Source organism: Triplophysa dalaica, chromosome 9 (assembly GCF_015846415.1).
Source record: "Triplophysa dalaica isolate WHDGS20190420 chromosome 9, ASM1584641v1, whole genome shotgun sequence".
NCBI lineage: Eukaryota > Metazoa > Chordata > Actinopteri > Cypriniformes > Nemacheilidae > Triplophysa > Triplophysa dalaica.
The window spans coordinates 7,364,909-7,385,008 of NC_079550.1; the positions used below are offsets into that span (position 1 = coordinate 7,364,909).

The 20,100-nt window shown below is 37.7% G+C and overlaps 1 protein-coding gene across 1 annotated transcript in view; it reads left to right on the forward strand.

Moving 5' to 3' along the window:
* gab2 (GRB2-associated binding protein 2) overlaps nt 1–20,100 on the forward strand; it is a 49,736-nt gene that overhangs the window by 9,360 nt on the left and 20,276 nt on the right. The window contains exon 2 of the mRNA XM_056757720.1: nt 12,523–12,826. Coding sequence (XP_056613698.1) covers nt 12,523–12,826 — 304 coding nt within the window. The remainder of the gene's footprint in view (nt 1–12,522; nt 12,827–20,100) is intronic.

The following is a 20,100-nucleotide window of genomic DNA, read 5'->3' on the forward strand; positions in this document are numbered from 1 at the left end:
GTCAAGTTTTCGTTGTTGGTATTGGTGCTGGGGTCAAAGGACTAGTGTTGGGCTTTGTTTGATAGGACATTGTACTGATTTTATTATGGATATCAGGCAACCCTGAATTACTCACCCTCGAGTTGTTCCATAAATGTGTTCTGTTGAACACAAAAGAAGATATTTAAAAGAATGTTAACAACTATCCGTTCTGAGACATCATTGGCTACCACATAGGAAAAGATACAATGTAGTCAGAAGTGCCCCAAAACTGTTTGCTTTCCTAAATTCTTCAAAGTGTCTTCTTTTGTGTTCAACAGAACAAAAAAAATACAATAATTGTTCCTACTGTGGTAGTCAATGGGGCCATAGAAGTCATAGTTGCTAACATTATTCCAAATATCCTTCTTTGTGTTAAACAGAACAAATAAATGTATATTGGTATGAAACAACTAGAGGAGTAATTAATTATAAAATTCATTCTTTCTGACAGAGTTTGCATTTGATTCACTCATTATTATGACTTTTATAACGATGTATTTAACTTTCTTCAGTTGAACAAAGATGAATAATGGAACATTAAAATGCTGTCACGTTATCTTTTTATATGGAACTCAAAATGGTAAAGCTCTCGAAAGCACTTACATTGTTTTAGAAATGCGCATTGTGTGAGAAACATGCATCAAAGGTGTGCTTGATTGCAACATCACCCACTGCACAACATGCGGTTTAAACCAACGTCTACAGGTCAGCTTGGCTCCTTTGTGTGTCTGAGGATGTGGGCTAATGTTACAGTTTGTACCTTTAATGCTCCCCCTCCACCTAACAGCTGGGTCACGAGTTAGTTAACTAATAAAAAATACAAGCAATAAAAATCTGCGTTTCTCAGCAACTGAACACATAGAATATGAACAAAATTTAATTTTGCGTGACATTTGCTCCACACTCATCCATCTCGTCCCCATCAGAGATGTGTTACGCTTTGAAACCTAAACCCAGCTGAAGTGTGCCCTCCTGACTCCAGTTCAGCTTTCAAACACAAAACAGCACAGATGGCAGAGTGCAGAGGAAGTGACACAAAGAATTCTGATGAGCCAGAATGCTTTGCTGTCACTCAATGTCTCATCCGTGGCTTTATGAATGAATCGCGGCGCCCATTCAATGGCAGCTTTGGAGTTTGAACTCCTTTTTCTCGAATATGAGTGGGTGTCGAGTGAAGAAGTCTGATTGGATCCTGCGATCAGCACCCAGTGGCTTTATTCAGAAGTGACGCACGCGTCTTTTGATCATCAGTGCTTGAATGCTGTTTAAACATTGAATAATGTTTGCTAGAACTTTGCACCTCATGGATGCTTTTGATCAGATGAATGCAGGATGTTTCAATTGTAGTTTGCCTCATCAAGCGGTATAAGATCCTAATCAGCTTAATTGGTCTTTTTTTATTCTTTCCGTCTTGCTTCCTTTCACCCAAAGCACGTCCGTCTATTTCTTAGAGCTGTAAGATCGTCTTTCTGAAAGTCAATGCAATCATTCAACATTTCTTTGCTCGTTCCAAATTGCCAGCACGCAGCTTTCTTTTAAGGCCAGATGCATAAACTGTTGGGAAGTGCTGTACTACATAGACAAACTGTGTGATAGAGTCACCTTTGAATGACGGTGCTGTGTTATCAATCAGGTCAGGGCCGGGTCTGGGGGGAAGACCCCCCTTAGATTTTTTGGGGGGCCCCTCCGAAAATATCAAGCTAACAATTATACAAAAAAATTTAATACTTCTTATTTGTATTATCTACTACAGTCGGCATGAAACGAAAGTAGCGATTGTAATTTTTAAACTTTTAAAATGAAAAAAAAAAATGTAAGGCGGGACTTGATTTTATCCACCGGCAGCTGATTGGATCGTTCCCATTCCTCGTGACCAGAAGTGAAGAGAGGTTGTTTCGAGAGGGGGAGGTGTTTAATGTTTTTGATTAAAGATAACAAGTGCAAATGCAAATGCACTTTTAAAAAAATAATGTTTTGCACGGATAAGTAATTTTATAATAAATACTTCACCACTGTGTAACACTATTAGAATGTTCATTTTTTACTTCATGCCGACTTTAAATAATGATCTTACAGCAAAATGTAAAAATTATACACTGGACTATAATTGTAAATCTGCAGAACTAGAATATATGTTTAACATGCTCTGCCATGAGATCAGTTTAACTAAAAGCAACAAACAACTACATAAGATGACATTTACGCTAAAGCCTGCCCCTTCTGGCGCCATTGAGAATGCAACACGTACTTGATGTGTTTTAGAACGGACAATTAGAAGAAGAGTTTTTGTTCACTCAATCGTGCAAAACAGTTGTTTCATGCCTTTAGTAGTTTCCACCAGTCAAGTAGTTTGTTGGGCACCAGTTGATATCTGCTATGGCTGTGTGATATTGATATCCTTGTGAGGTCTTTTGAATCCGAAGCATACGTGTGTGAGGAGAGGCTTTATCTACACTTGGAACGTAGCACAGCTGGTGACCCTCAAAACATCACTGTTTTGACTATTGGGACCAAAGGTTTAATGCAAATTGCAGTGGGACTCTCAGGCATCTGCCTAAGATTACTTCTGAAGGTAATGACAATGTTTAACTTCCTTTCTGCTTCCTATCTCCAGTTACGTATGTAGGTCAGACGAGGACCTTCCACCGCCACTAAGGGTGTAGAGCTTTCCCATCGAAAAAAAAAACTGCCGGTACAAAAATAGTACACCCAAAATATCTTGTATCATTTATTCACCATCATGATATTCAAAATATTTCTTTAAAACAAAAAAGAAGATATTTTGAGAAATGTCTCGGTAGTTTTGTGTCCATACAATAGAGGTGACTGGTATTAAAGACTTGGAAAAACACAGGGCGATTCAATTGTCGTGATGAACTGTTCCTTTAAAGAAAGGCAGGGATCTTCATTTTTGGCACTTTGTTTATTGGACAGATGCTGTTGAGGGCCCCAGATCTTAAGGAAATGGTCCAGTATGCATGTGCCATAAAGCATGCCTGAGCGGGGGAGGGGGGGTGGTAGTTAACCGCATGTGCACAACGTCAGGTTAGAACTGTATGTAAACTGTGAGCCATCTTCAGACCGAACGTTTACACGTGGAGACGGTGTGGAGTTTATTTTAACGGCTTTCCAGTGTCATAAACTGATGTCACATAACACACAGAAATGTGACACCTGCACAGCATGCAGGAACTAGCTGGGATCAGTCATATCCAGCGGTGTTTGCGTGTGATTATTGGGAGGGAGTAAATGTCTTTGTGCATGCGTAAGATGCGTTTTTATTAAAACAAGACAGACGGGGAATGTCCAAAGCAACTGATTTCAGCCACAAATCAACGACGATCTAACAGCAAAGAGACCGTTTTCTATTGGAGCTTCCTGAAAACAACCTGTCAAGCTCCTATGACTTTCTTTTGTGAGACACAAAATAAGATATATTGAAGATTAAATTCTATTTTGTTAGTAGTATGATCACTTTTAAGAATAAGCAGTACTGTAACTTTCATGTGTAACGAAAACATGTTTGCTGAACCCAAAATCAAATATTTTCCTTCCAGTTCGCTTTAAAGATTGATGACATCACATGCTTTTCTCTTTTGAAAAAGAGTAGTTTATCCAAAAACGAAAATTCTTTCATTATCTCATGCCATTCCAAGTGTTGAACACAAACAAATGATTTTATATTAAAATGATGTCATGTTATCTTACATTGGACTCAAAATGTCTCAAAAAGCACATCCATCCATCATTAAAGTAAACCAAATAACTCTGGTGGGATAATAAATGTCTTCTGTATAAAAAAGAAATCTTTGTGTGAGAAAACCGTTAACATTTTCCCCTATTTAGCTAAAGTAAAATATAAACAAATCCGAATTCTAGATTCAAATATTGTAACACTTTGACAAATAAGATTCAAAGTTATCGATGTGTTACCATATTTGGAATTTCTCCATGTTGAAAACTGTGTAAAAAAATGTAATTTGTCAAATTATTGGTTTGTCATCAACTAAAAAAAATAAATCATGCATCTGCATGTGTAAATTATTCTAGATTTTTTTCATTTTGTTGAGGCACTTCAAAAAATATATAAAATATATATTTTAATACCAAGAATTTCAAATGAGTCTTTTGCAAATATGAGAATACTCTATCATAGGGTAGGACAGCTGTAGTAGGTGACTACGGTGGATTTTGTTCATTCACACATAACTGTGCGCTGTTCACACTGCTACTGGATACATTATCACTGGCATCGGAATGACTTTAGCTTGTGCTGATATTTCTGAACTGCTTTAACAGCCTTGCATGATGTAGAGAGACATAAAGTGCATGTTTCCTCTTTCTTCAAGAGATGACATGTGGGAATAGGTTGTTTTTTCTGCGCCACACAAGACTATTTTGCTTTTCGAAACCTTTCACTCCAGATTTGCCTAGAAGTGTAAATTCAGACAAGGAAAATGTTGATCCATTTCCTCCCACTTTGGAAATATTTGTCATATTCTGTTGCATTGGATCATTGACTGAATGATTTTTACAAAGCTTGGCATTTGCGTAGGATATATATTTAACGAAGACACATTGAAATAAACATCCTAAATGTGAAAACGTAGTTTTAAAGTTAGATCAGTTCTGACTCAATTGAGACAGATTTAATCAAAAGCTACAAGGTTTTTTTGAATTCTTTCATCTAGACATGTTTGAGAAGTGCCGATGTCAAGATCTTCTACAGTAATAATGATCTTTAACACGTTCCTCTTTCTTTTTTAGTCTCATTCTTGGTATGTGGGGTGTCACACGACCAGATAATTGAAAAACTGTTCGCTCTTTCATCACTGAAATTTAATGGAATTGTAGGTTTGCCTACTACTAAACTGATTTTGGTTTTGGCCACATTAAAGCTGTAACCAAAGACCGTTTATGGAAGTCTCGCCATTCTGCGGCCATGTTTGCAATGCGTCTCCAGGCAGTTACTACGTAATTCAAGCAAGACGTTATATTTCTACAATCGCTGGCTGAAATCCCAATAAAACTACATATTTTGGAACAGCGTTTATGACTTACATGAACTGTGCCATAACATTTGTTTCATAAGCTTAAATTGCCCTAAAAATCACCTTTTCCGAAGTCGCTTCGGTTACTGCGCATGCGCACAGGCTGTCAAGCGCCTCAAGAGATCCCGGCACCAGAGGTTTGTCAGTGTTTGCCAATTGGCTTTTTAGCTGGAAGACTTCCTTCGCCGGAGTGGCCATATCAAGCGTTGCATTGCATCTCCATTCATTGTGTTGAATTCAAAGCGGTGCATCTTGTTAATATTATTATCTTTGCTGTAACCTTTGCCTCTCTGTCTCCATCTCTGTACAAAAAACTAAATTGCAGGTTACAGTATAAGGTTATAAGATTTAATTAAACATCTGGCGTGTATCTATAGTAAAACAGACATGAGACACAATAGAAACAAGACATGAGGAACAACAGAAGATCATGTGACCTACAAAGGAGCAGCTGCTCGCCCTGAAGTTTGTCAGGCCAAACCTTTCCGATGTCTGCTTTTTTTACCGAAAAACAAAGCCCCCTACTGCTCTGTGTGCTATAGAGACATAATCTTTATATACATAAGGGTCTATCACAGGACAGGGTGGATTGACAAACAGTCTGGATGGGTGTTGTAGCTCTGAACAGGCGTGTGTTTGCTCAGCTGTGTATGTGAGCGTGTGTGTGTTTGTATATACAGAACAGGTACTACAGGTGGGGTGCTAGGAGCAGATTTTTGTTCCCATCAAAGCTGATCACATGACCATTTCTCCATCCAGGCGTAATTGCTAATACTGAACATCCTATTACACTATTTTCCAGATGTTATAACCCACAATGCACTGTTGATCTACGTCTTGATTTATTTCCCATCCCGAGTGGAAGAACCTTGCTGAGTTCCTCCTTCCTTTATGGATGACCTGGCGGAGTTCGTCTTGTTTGTTTGTCTGTCTTTATTGTTTGGCGTGTCTAAAAATGGGCCTCGTGTGAGTAATCTGCTCAGAAAAGACAAAGGCCGTTGGCCAGAGTATAAACAAAAGCGCTTTTGTGTCTACTTTTAGCAAGCGACTCCCTCAAAACAATTCAGTTTCCCTTCTTCAGTAGATGTTTGCATTACACAAATCTAAAATAGATTTAACGTATTTTGACCTCCTGAGAGCTTCATTGAGCACTTTGATGACAGACGAGTTATTTTGGACTGTCATTTAAACTGAAAGATAGACAATCTGGTTTAAGATCAAGACATGATCAGACCTGCTGTCTTTTAATGAAGGTGTGCGGAGGATACCACGCGGACTGGCAATGCATCCAATAATGAGCTGTTGGATTCTCGCCATCAATATTGTCATCTTCGCTTACATGCCAGCTATCCTACGTTGATATGATGTGATCATTCCTTCTTTTGTTAATAGTTTATCAGCCAGTGATCCTATTTCACTTGTTTCCCTTGAGACTGTACACTCCCTGAAACCAAAAGCACATTCTTGCTGCCTTCAGATGTTGTGTGGCAGTTGTGTACATTGCACATCGTGAACAGGTCTGGTAAACAAATGCTTGTAAAAGTACAGCTTTTAAATAAGAGGTGGAATGCATAATAATACAAGTATTCGGTTCCATACTATGCTGCAGTTTTCTCTCTAAGCCATCTCTGTTTAAGACATTACATTGCAGGTTACTACACACCCGTGTTAACATGGGTTGAAGTCAAACGAGGTGAAGCTTATGTTTCCCACGAAATTGTACTTGACAGTTCAAATTATAAATCATTATAGGCTCGCCCTTATGAATTGGGGTTTGAGGTTAGGAGGCAGTTTTTAACAATTTGTATGTTCTTGCTCTTACTTGGTGTAGTTTGGTATATTTTACCACAAAATATAGGTTTAGTTAACAACTAAACCAGATTAAAGCATTGTTAAATATATAACAGACTCCACTGATCTGGGAGCAGCGCTGACAAATGTGCTTGGTGCTCCAGCTTGGTCATCCTGACCTCTTTCAGCTGGCTTTGTTCCAAATCTCATTCAGTCATGTCACAGCCATGAGAGTGCCATAAATTCAAATGAGTGGCTAAAGTGATTACATCTTTCTTTCTCTTGAGCTAGTACTTCTTCACTCTCTTTCTTTCTTGGTGCTCACTCACTCGCTCGCAAAAACAAACCAATCTGCTAGACTGCAACGGTTGCGCAAAACGACACTTAAAAGAAATCATTTACGGTAGATGACATTACGTCATATGTTTTTGTAATGACTGTGCCCTGCCCAAAGTGGGCGTGACCTTAGATGCTTTGAAGGGTGGAGCTTCACGTGCAATGCAACTCCAAAAACCATTTGTAATAAGGATGTCCTATGGATGTTTTGGACAATGAAAAAAGCCCATCCCTACTTTATTCATCTTTAAGTGCAGTTATACTGCGATTATTTACAGTGAGCATAGATATTTTCAGAAAATCCGCCTGATATTGATTTTACCAAATCAATGCCTACCTAGGATTGATTAAAACTAAAGTGAAACATGTTATGCTGATACAGTATACTGTCAGTACAGCAACATCTCTATCGCACTTACATAAACATTAGCCTGCTGTAAACATGCCGGTTGTTTTTCTGTTCCAACTGGTAAAGAGTGATATAATATCCTTTTGGTAAAATCTTTAAAAATAACGCTGTCACACTGCTGGAAAATGATCGGTTTGAACAGGCATTTTCATTTATTGATCTGCCTGTTTTAAAACCGGATATTAGCTCTGATTTGTAAATATTCATCGATCTCTTTCCTTTAAACAGTGTTATTAGGTTTATCACAGTTCATGCATGTTTCAAGTGGCAAAAGCGGATTTACACATTTGCATTCAAAACAGGGAAAATCCCCAAGCACAGTTGAAACGCCTGACTGTACATGATCAGGAGACATTTGTATATACTGGAAGGAAAAGAAAAAACCCAATGTAAATCTCAAAAATATCTCCGTTATTTCTACCAGAGAACAATGAGATTAAATGGGGGGGTATTAAGGTCTTCTGCTTACTTTGTGTTGTTAATCTACACTTTGGTAATCTTACATTTGTCTACTTTGGAGATTTTAAAAGTATATGAAACTTTGCTCAGATTTGATACAGAAGTCTGCGGTCAAGAGAGATCTCAAGTTAGGTCGGGGAGCCTTCAAAAATATTAAACATATTGAAATAATTAAAAAGTAAATGTATCATTAAATATTTATTTGTTTTATCTATTAAATAGTGATCGGTCATTTTTTTATGAGAGAAAATGTAAAAAAGATCCATGCAATGGAAAATTATTACATGTCTGCCCAACCAGAATATGTGATTCCCCCCAGTCGAGCAAGGCCATCTAACTCAGTTCTTATTTGCCATCATTTGTGTATATTTTTATGTTTTCCTAAAGAAATATGTGGGATAAAGTTAAAAAAAACCTAAACAAAAAATGAATGATCCAGGGTATGAAATTGTGCGACATCTACTGGTGAGGATGCAAATTGCAATCAATGGCTCACTCCACCCCTCCCTTTCGAATCATACAGTGGCTGAGACAGAACTAAGATGTCGTGGTGTTTTCTCTTCTTGGCTGAAGGAGATAAGATATTTATGAAACGCGCCTCCTAGAATAGTTTGTCCTTTTAATGCTACTGTAGAAACAACATAGTGAACTCCTTGTAAGGTGATCCACGTTGTATGTAGATAGACATTGCTTATTCCAAGATAATAAAAACATATTGCTTCATTATGTAAGGGTCTTTAAACACCTCTCACATAGGTATATTATTATTGCATTTCTGTCAATAGATCCTCCAAAAAATCACACACAACACCTTAAAGTCTCTTGATCTATTATGGAGCAACATCTGATCAAAACAGAGTAATGTTTGTGTGTTTTGCGTATTTCAAACAAATCACATCAGTGAACAGAGAACTGCTTCACCCGAACTGCATCTTAGTTTAGAGGTCCTGTCAATTTCCTGTTTTGCTAAGAGCACGACAGAAAGCTGTCAGCACGTCCTCACTTCTGGGTGAATTGATAACGGTCATTTTCAGAGCTCACAGGATGAACAGAATGACAGTAGTGATGTGAGAATGCACAAACTGCTGTCCAGAATAACACTACAAAAGTATTAAGGGCTGCTTTTTAAAACGTTATAATCATGACCGTGAATGGGTCTTAAAGGGACATTTCACTCAAAAATAAAAAGTCTGTCATCATTTATTCACTCTCACACAAAAAAACTGCATATCACACTTTGTACACTAAAGAAGATATTATGAGAAATGTCTTTGTGGTTTCGAGTCAATACTATGAAAGTCAATGGGGGTCAGTAGTGTTTGGTTACCAACATTCTTTTTTTGTGTGGAAAACAGAAATAAATGATGAAAGAATAAAGAAAAACAATGATTTATAGTAGCAGGCAGTATTCAGCGCAGTATGCTAGTGTATATTTGAATGGAGTCAGTGAGAGTACAGGCAGAGTAGAGAGATGTGAGGGGAAAGTCAACAGCAGGCTTGAGAAAACACAGGATGTGTATTGGGATCCATTTTCCACTTCCTGTCCGATAGCGAGGCTGGATGCGGGACGAGGAAGAAAGGGGGTGTAGTGGTCGGTGGAAATAGTGTCCTTGGGTCCCTGGTTTGGTAGCGGAGATGGCTGTGTGTGTGTCAGTGTTGATGGAGGAAAGAGAGCCTGTGGGATCATTGTGTCAGCAAGATTTGTTGAGAGAGAGAGAGAAAGAGAGAGAGAGAGAAGGGGAAAGATGGGGAAAGATGGTTCGGAAGTGAATTTCTGGCATTGGGGCACAAAAGGTCCATCCATCTTCCGGCTGTTTCTATCTCTGCTCTGTAAGAAATTACATTTGAATGTGCGCTTTGTCATTTTTAAAGTCAGTGTTTTACACATTAAGCACAAAATGGGCATCTCAGTCATTTCAACCGTTTTATTTTTTAAACATTACGCACAAAATGGGTAGTACTTTTGAAAAACACTTTTAGATTCATAAATATACATTTTTTGTGATATTACATGCCTAGAAAAAGTTAAATTCTTAAAAAGTATACACTCTTTAATTCTTTGTCCTCCCCTCATGGGGTCTGCCATGTTGAGATCACATGACCAGCAGATGCTAACATGCTAACTGTATCTCAGTCGTTTAAACTGTTTGCTTTTTTATGTCCCCCGAAAATTAGCATTTTCTTTTTCATTTTTATTATTGTAAGTAACTTTATTGTTGTATCCGGTTAGTGCAAGACTTTAAATTTACATACAGATCTGGGAAGTTCTCAACTACTTTGCCTAAAACACCTGTGTGTTTGGATACGAGTGGGAATCCCTGTTTTTATATTTGCCGTGGTGGAGAGCATGTGGATCATGTCAAAAGTAATGGATTGTAGACTCGCAGGTGTTATAAAGGAGTTAAGACAGCGTGTGTGTCTGTCTGTTTGTTTCCTCAAAGCTTTATCTAAGCAGGAAGCTGTGTGTGGGAGTAGCACCTGTCTTAAATAAGCCACACACATACACACACATGTACAATATGGAACATGTACACATGTTTAAGAGCACAATCTTGGTTTTGATCAGTTAACTGAGTGCAAGTTGAAGGGGCGGTTGAGCATTTCTTTTATGTTTTTGTTGACAGTCTTTTTGTCAAACATTTTGAATACGAATTGAAGATGTTACGGTATTTTAATTCTGTATCCTTGAAACAAAATATGAGTCAAGAATAGTAAATAAGTAAATAAAAAATGAGATAACATTTTAAGAAGTCACTTTCACAGTGCTAGTGTATTGTGGATGGTTGCAAGAGTGTTGCCATCTAGTTGTTAGGGGTTATCAGATAGGTGATTGCATAATTCCCCAAATCAAAATATCCCATTTTCAGAGCCTCACATTTGTTGTGGTTCATTTAGATTTACTTGGTTTATTTGTGTTCATATTGCCCCAGTATTGTGTAATGTCACAAATTGTGACATTGCCTGATATATCAACAGCTTGTTTTGACACATTGAATGATTTTGAGTTGTCTTGGATGTTCGGTAACTTCCGTCTCAAAATATAATGGATGAAGCTGACCAATAATGTTAAGACTTTATCGTTATGCCTTTCAGTTTAAAAAACTTTAGGTTTGTAAAAAATGGCAGCGTGAATGAAAATGTGTTGTTTGGACCAAATTAAGAACTTGTTTAGTTTTCAGGATTAGTGTTCTTCCTACTAAAGAAGTGAAATATAATTGTTAAATATTTACATAACTGTATGATTTTTATGGTGTATTTTTGGGACCATTATGGAAATTTAACAATATGGCTATAGCATAACGCAGCATTCGTTGTAATACTAAATATATTTACAACAGAGATGCTCTGGTCTATAATCGGAACCCCTCAAAAGCAATTTTTTTACACTTATCGGGTATCGGCCAATAGTTTAACAGCCGATGACCAGGACCGATATATCCTGTCAATCATAAGAGGACAGGAAAATGCAATTCATTTGTGCTCTAGAAAGTGTTAAAGTCCCTGTGAAGCAGAAGTAACGATCGTTTTTACTTCCATATCTTGACGCATTTCCGAGATAAATGAAATTTGTAATGAGAAAAATAGTGGCCGTGGCTTTTGTCTTTCTCTTTGATTTGATTGGATGTATAAAACAGCCGTTGGATTTTGAAATGGAACTTGCAGCAGACTGACAGTTCAAGGGGAGGAGTTAACGGATGCTCCGCCCAAGCCATCTAAAATACGTCATATAAGATGTATAGTCATCTCAGGAAAGAAGTGCATTTTCAGATTTTAACTAAAGATTATGATTATGAACACATGAATTTTTAAAAGAGAATGACCAACATTGAACAAATATTTCATTAAAAAATGGGCATTGTAATTTTTTTTTCACTGGGACTTTAAAAAACATCACCAGTTTGATGTTCAATAATAGTCGTTATATTAATTAATAGTTACGAAAAATGTATTTAATCTTCAGAATCTGTGTCGGCAGATATATTTGGCCATTAGTACCTGTGGAGAAATATGCTAGCGGTGCATCTCTAATTTAAAATATAAATGCTCGGTTTCACAGAGAAGGCTTAAGGCTAGTCCCAGACTTAAATGAATGTGTGACCCGTTTTAACTGAATATAACTTGCCCAGAAATATCTGAAAATATATCAGTGCCATTGTTTTGTCTTCTAAGGAAAAGCAACATAAATATCTTAATTATCTTAACTAAGGCAAGCTAAGCCGTGTCTGTGAAACCAGGCCACAGTGTGATATTTTAAGCCTCTACCTTTTTTAAATAATTGTAATTATCAATCAATTTCAATTATTTTTCTTCTGTTCTACATTTTCAATGATTAGTTAACTTTCAGTTTGTATATTGATTTGTAAAAGCATCTAATGTAAATGTTTAATAGCGTTGTCGGTCAAAAAACAGACTTTATCAATTTTAATTCCATTATTATTACTGTCGTTTCTGCAGGCTTGGAAAAAGCGCTGGTTTATCCTCCGTAGTGGGCGGATGAGTGGGGATCCAGATGTGCTAGAATACTACAAGAGTGACCATGCCAAAAAACCCATTCGCATTATAGACCTGCACTGCTGTGAGCAGGTGGACTCGGGTCTGACCTTCAAACGCAAGGAGTTTCAGGACAGCTTTGTGTTTGACATCAAGACAGCCGAGAGAACATTCTACCTGGTTGCAGAAACGGAGGAGGAAATGAACCGATGGGTGCATTCAATCTGCCAGCTGTGTGGATTTAACCAGTCTGAGGACAACCCCCACGGTATGAGAACTTTTGTTTACACACTTGGCATTCTGGGGTTGTTTTGTTGTGTTTGGTCTTGTAACATTCATATAAAATGGTACAGTTGTGTGAGTAGAGTGTCATCAGGGCTCAACTGTGTGCCACTCCCTTGTAGAGTTTAGCTGCAGGTCCTATCAAACGTTTTGATCTATGAGGATGTACATTATCAGCTATTCCCTGGTAGTACTTTGGAATACAATGTAAATATGATGGAACCATTATGTAAATTCAGTACAGTGGACCAAAGTACTAAAGTAAAGTCTTCTGATGACATCATTTTTAAATTATGGTTCCATGACTTATTTGTAAGGGTAGGTTGTGACCGTATGTTTGTCCAAAGGGTTGACTATCCCATCTGTGAGAGTCAAAGACAGCAGACAGACCAGCTCAGCAGGTGGTCTCATGCATCCAGACCTTTACCTAAATGACATAAAGTCTGGTCCAGATTGCATCTTGTTTCCGCCAAGGGCCACTCTGGAGGAGATCGGCTGACTGAAATGTAAAAGGACCAATCACAATTTGTTTTGTTGTTATGTGCTATTTAGAGATGGGTTTATCTGAGATTGATTATTGCCTAGACCACTTTAAAAATATTTAAATAACCGCAACAATATATATAAGCAGGTTTCCAAAAAAATAAGAAGAAAGTAATAAGTATAAAGTTAAAGACAGTAGAATATACTGATGTCCTTGTGAATATTTACTTAAACTTGCTGATACTCAAAATTAAAATTGTTAAAGGGGTGCTGCAACGATGTGTAACGCATTCTGACTTCTTTACAATGCTAAACGTGCTGTCTTCTCATGCTTAACATGGTCAACTTGTCAAAAAATGAGTTGGGTGTATTACGTAGTATTTCTGTGCTCAATACACTCCCCCAGTGATCATACAGGTTTTGGAAAGCTTTTTTCAAACATATAAAACTGTTTTAAAAAATTTCTTAGCCCCTTATTGGACAATTCTCCCAGAAAAGCACAGGGGAAAACCCACACCGCAGCAAGAATAGCAGGAGAAGGAGCATGTGCAGACGTCACTTTCACTTGTGTGCAGGATAGAGAGAGAGCACATGTTCCCAAAGTTCAGGTGTTTGTTTGTTCACTGCACTTGGCTGATGAATGTTATATAAACGGTGGATATAACGCTGGAATTGGAGATTGTTTGAAACTGATATATAAAGCCGTCACAGCGCTAAAAGATGCCGGACATGAACCGTATATGGTGAGTGAAACTGATGTCTGTGTTTTGTTGACAATGGGTGGGCACGTGCTTTGGTTGAGCATACCCCTCCCCCCTGCACCCACCGTATTATTTTGGAAGTAATCCTACAGCTGTATCTATCTTTTATAAATGTGATCAAACGTATGCAATACTACTCTATAGTTACTCAAGATTAATATGAGATTGTCAATAACCCTGTGTGTTAGAGCCACTTTAAAATTAACAAAACAAAACAAAAAAATCATCCCTAAAATATCATTTTAAGATCAATTTTGTAAACACATTTGTTTCAAGCTCATATTGTACCTTGTTTTTTAAAGCGGTTAACATTTCGTCATTACGTATAATTATGGTACACCCTCGACCCCAATAGGGGAGAGCAGAATAGAGATTGGATGGATAAGTATTGTTTTAGCTCGGCCATCTAAATTTAGTTCATGAATCTGTAGATAAAGTTACTGTAGTAATGAAATTCAATACATCTTTGCCATTATCTATGGTTTTACGGTAGCAGTGCTCTCATCTCGAGCAATGGGATGTCTCTCTCTAAACTGATAATAAGAAAGCTGGAATAGAAACCTGATAGCATATCTTATAGCTTTTCTCTTACCCCCCTCCATCTCTTGTCATTTGAGAAAGTTGGGCTACACCAGCCCTGCTAAATGGATGTCGACTGAAAGCTTTATTGATTTTTCCTTTTGTTTTGTTAAAGAAAAGGGTGTGAACGCTGCCCATCATTGTAGACACAACGGTGTTGTTTATGCAGAAGATAGTCTAAAATGTTTGTCTTTTTTATGATATAAATTTGTTTTTGGGATTTGGTAGCTGGTATGTATGTACACTGTATAAAACTATAATATTACAAATTTTAAGTTTATTTTTACAGGAATTTTCACGTATACTGTGATTATTTTTACGGAATATTACTTTTTTTTACATATTTTCAGAATAAATTACAGAAAAAGACTGCATAAAATCAAGGAACTTTATGTGACAAAATTGTTCTTTTACGGGGTTTTAGTGCCACCCCAGCTGCCGGAAAATATGGTTTTTACTAGTTTTTTTTCTGTACTTTGCTTTTTAATGGGAAATAGATTGATTTATAAATAACCAGAACAAATGACTTGAAGCAGCATATTTAGAAAAATATTGCATATTACAGTAGGAAAATCACAAATTAACTTTGATATCTTTATATTAAGACATTCAAGAATCGTTCTGCTTATTCTTTTCCAAATGAAACCGATAATCTTAGTAATGTGTCAACACAATGCTAAACACTGTCCTTAATCATTAACATTAACATTATTGCTCCTACTTATTAATTATTCTGTCTCTGTTGGTTCTTTAATGAATCATGAGTGTTCCTGTAGTTCAATTTATGGTGAGTAGCTTAACATATAGTGTTATCAATGATGAGGTCAGAGGTTTGATTGACAGGGAATGCATTCTGATTTCTTTTTTTTGCATGTGTGTCACAAATGAAGCATAACTTAGAGCTCCAGTATGTCTATGAGATGTTCTTTGGAACTATTGATATTTATATTTATTCCCTCTCTAATTCACTGTAATTGCATCATGGTTGCATAGCATTGATTTCTTCTTTATTCCATGCAGTGCCTGTAGTCATGACATCCCTCAAGTATTTTTCAGGATATTACGATCTTGTTTTCAATTCTTGTGTTGGAAAGATAAGACACGGTTCAATGTATTCTTTTTCATTAAAGGATTCGTTCAGCCAAAAATGACAATTCTGAATCGAATCAACGTCTTTTTCAAACATTTCGTCTGTGGAGCATGTATAGCTACTGTTATAATGAATTATAATGAATATTTTTTAAGGCACCCTGCACATTATACTCATCTTTGTGGTCTACATAGGAAACAAAGTCAAAAGGAGTTTAGATTAATATGAGGATGAATGCATGGTAACAAAATTTCAATTTATGGGCAAATCATTCCTTTATTAGCTTCGTTCTTCAGCTTTTGGAAATCCATGTGTATTTTCGATGTCAAGCTGAACACGTGTGATTTAATGTCCTGATAAACATGGCAAATCCAGATGTCCTGAGCACACGTGTGTATAGAGCTCAAGTTTATGTTCTATACAGTAGAAATCCATTCACTTTGAAATTCAGCAGCCTGTTTTGTTACCTCATAAATCCTGACAGTGCTGGATATTATTCATTGGGAGTGTAAAAATTGGCAGAGTCAGTTCTGCACCCTGCGGTCTGTTTCGATGGGTTTATGTTTGGAGACCTGATCCGTAATAGGCTTGAGAAGTGTCTTAAATATATCTTAGAAAACCTGGAGTTGTTAGGAAACCTTAGCTGTTGCCAAATGTTTTAAAAAGGCACAAACATTTTTATGGTAAATGTAATTTTATGGTTATGCTTAGTTCATATTTTCAGCAAAATATTTCGAAATCCTGTGAAATTTTTTAGTAATCACAAACAGATGGAAAAAACACACAATCTTTATGGAAATTCATTGGTTGAAATGTGTGGGAACTCAGAGGTTTTCATTTAAATGATGTATCATGGTAGTAATCCAGGGCAGTGTTTTTGGACTTGTACCAGTCTGTTCTCATTCTTCATCATGCACAAATAGCACAAAGTTATTCTTTGCAATTGTAAAAACTTTCATCAAACTAATTTCCCCCACATTTTACTTTCTTGTGGATCACGATTAGAAATCCTTGGAAACTGCTTGTAAATTTACAGTATATATAATCTCCTTTTGTTTTGATGTTTTCATTGTTGGCTGAACTGTCCCTTTAACTGAAGCAAGTGTCTCAGATGTTTTTGTGTTGGTTGCTCTGGTTAAAAAGATCCGTTTCCACCCACTGGGGTATGAGAAAGCAAGAGAGGTCGATGGTTTTGGTAATGAGAAAGTCATGCATGGGTTTTTTTTTGCAGTCTGCGTCCACAGCACGAGAACCTTATCTGACCTTTTTCAACAGGCTGGCCAGCAACACTTGACTTTTCAGTCACACACACAAATACACCCACAACACGTCTACCTCACCTTCTCATGAAATGCCCAGCGATGCCAAAATTGTTATAAACACATTTTTCAAGGAAATATCCCTAACCACCCCATGACCTGATGTGTTACACGCAGACGCAGAGACTTAAATAAAACACTGTTAACTGTTTTTGATGAGATGCACCTCGAATAAAATACGGCAACTGCAATGTAGATCAGAGCACCCCCCTCCACACACTCGACCTCTTTTCCCCAAGCAAGTATCAAGTTGACATCTGCACTATGAGCATGAGAAATGGGGGTGCCCGGTTCGCCTCAGAGGAAGTTAACGCTGAAAGGTGGACGGAGTGTTTGTGTCTGTCTGCCTGGGCTTTGAGAACGTGTTTTGCCTGTGTAATGTGTCTGACGGAACCAGAGCATGTCAGGTGCATGTGGATTGTCTTGAGAGCTGTGATAGGTAGAGCTGTGGATCTTCACTTACCCCCAAATCAATTTGATTCATATGGGAAAAAGAAACAACATTCTTATTATTTGTCCATTTTTATACGTAATAAAATTTGTCCAGTGAATGTTAAGCTCAAAATATTTTATTGGGTAGACATTTTGAGGTTTTGTGAGTGAGAGGTGGGCCTTTGAATACAGTTGAATACAATGGGGGGCCTTGGAGACAAAAAGGTTGAGAACCCCCTGCTTTACATGCAGCTTCCTGTGTTCACACACTAAACTCATCGGAGAAGAGACAGAGACATGCTGGCGCTCAGTCCAATAAAATCCTGATGGATAATCATTTTCCTATAATATAAAGTGGTCAATAATTTATAATCTGGCTCTGTAATGTATCTGACCACTTACGCAACAACAAAATGTTTACAAATGCAACACAACCAACTTCACTTAAGTTGATTCAACACTAGAATCGAAGTGATAGTTCACCAAAAAATTGACATACTGTCATGATTTACTCACCCTCTGTTCATTTCAAACCTGTACAGAACCAGAACACAAAAGAAGATATTTTGAAGAAAGTTGGTAACCGAACAGCTCCGGCACCCATTCACTTCCGTTGTATGTACACAAAACCCATGCAAGTGAATGAGTGCACGTTTATAACATTCTTCAAAAAGCTTCTTTGGTGTTCCGCAGAAGACAGAAAGTCACACAGGTTCGAAATGACAAGAGTGTAAGTAAATAATGACAAACGTTAAATAAAAAACGTACTGTGTCCATAGTTAATGTGGTGAATTCCACCTGTGGTTACTCTGTTAGTACCAGTGCCCTGTGTGGAGCTGACAGCAAGTGACCTCACACATCCACTAAAAATCCCCCTGAAACCAGCTGCTTCAAAGTCATTGCAATGCAAGCTAAGAAAAGAGAAGTTTGTTGGGAGAAAATGTCTCGCATCTTGGTTTGATAATTTGTTATTTATGCAATGTTTAGCTTAAGTGTCCAAATAGTTTCTAAGGTCACTGCACATCAAACCAAGCTTTTGTTGGTTGTTTAAAGCTTAAAATGTTGTTTTGTCTGTCTCATATTTGAACAAAACTATCTGATTGTCTGTGTGAAGAACCGCATTTCTTGGATTTGGTTGAGGATGAATGATGAAAACATTATATCTTAAATGCTGTTTGTTAGGAAGCTCTGGGGATTCCCTGGATGAGCAGGGTGTTGTTGTCTGTGGATCTTCAAGCAAACATAGACAGTAAGATGATCGGCACTGAGTAGTCAAAACAATGATTCAGAGTTTCAGCCTGACTCGACTCTTATCTGTATGCCCCCAGGTTCAATTTATTTACATTTTACGAAGGAGTGTAATGAGAGGTATTGGTAACAACAACAAAAGATTATGGTCATACAGCCCAACCCTACTTTGGAGCACCGTTAAAACACAAACACAATTTATTATGCATGGTGCAGACCACAGGGCTTTTTAGAAGCACTGAAGTCAGTGTGTGTGTTTGTGCTGAAGTGTTTTTTCTCTACAGATGGGGATGGTGTGATAGCAGCAGGCTGTTATCGATGCTCTGATCTGTCTGTCAGGGTTTGGCTGGGCTACATAGGGATGGGATGGCAAGCTGCTCATGGGATGTACACCAAGGTTAGACAAGGTCATCCCGGCCCGGCATAGCATCAGGACGGCCCCTCCCTAGTACGCACAAATACATGCCCTTCAATCGTATTGATTTTGGTTGAAACAACGAGACGCCATGCTGCTCTGGGGTCAGATTGCTGATGCCACTCAGCTCTCTGCCTGGACTGCTTCTCAGCATCCCAGAATCCTCTCACAAACATACTGTATTTGAGGTCTGCTGCCTGACCTGACCTGAAAAACTCTTGGGTTTCAGGACCAGGTTCGGGTGAGTTTTACACAAATACAAATTCTCTTATGAATCAATCACACTTTTCATTTAATAGGGTCAACATTTCATGACAGAGACCTATCGTTCCCATAACAAACGAGTGGAGCCTGATTGGTAGAGAAGGCTCAAGCTCGAGAAAATAAAAGGGCGGCCTATACGCCCGTCGGAGTATAGTTTTGTATAAATAAAAGTTTAATTTACACTTTCAATAACTTCTGATTGTATTTCTACTGAGAAATCAGTATTGTAGTTTTCAAATATGTGATTGGTTATTGCAAAGATGCACTCTGTGTATAATTCGAATAGATTTCCGTTACGCTGCCTATGAAGCATTTCTCTCTAAGTTGCCTTCGTGTTCAAATGCTATCTTTGAACATTGACGGCTGCTTTTTGAAATCCCAACACTGCGAGTGATTTTTTTTACTAAAAAAGCGCCATTGTCAACTTTTCTTGTCAAAAAAGATGTCAAGTTTGAACACTGCCTTAGAAGAGGTTTCTAGCTTTGGTTGCTCTAGGACAGTTGAAAGCAAACACTTGCAGTAACAGACGAGAGATGGATGACGTGAACTTAAATGCTTTTATTAGTAGTCGCTTGAGAAATTTGCTTCCTATTTGCAAAATGTTGAAGATAACTCAACGTTTGCCACTTGACTTCCTGTCGCCAATGGTGGCTTGTGTCACTAGCCTAC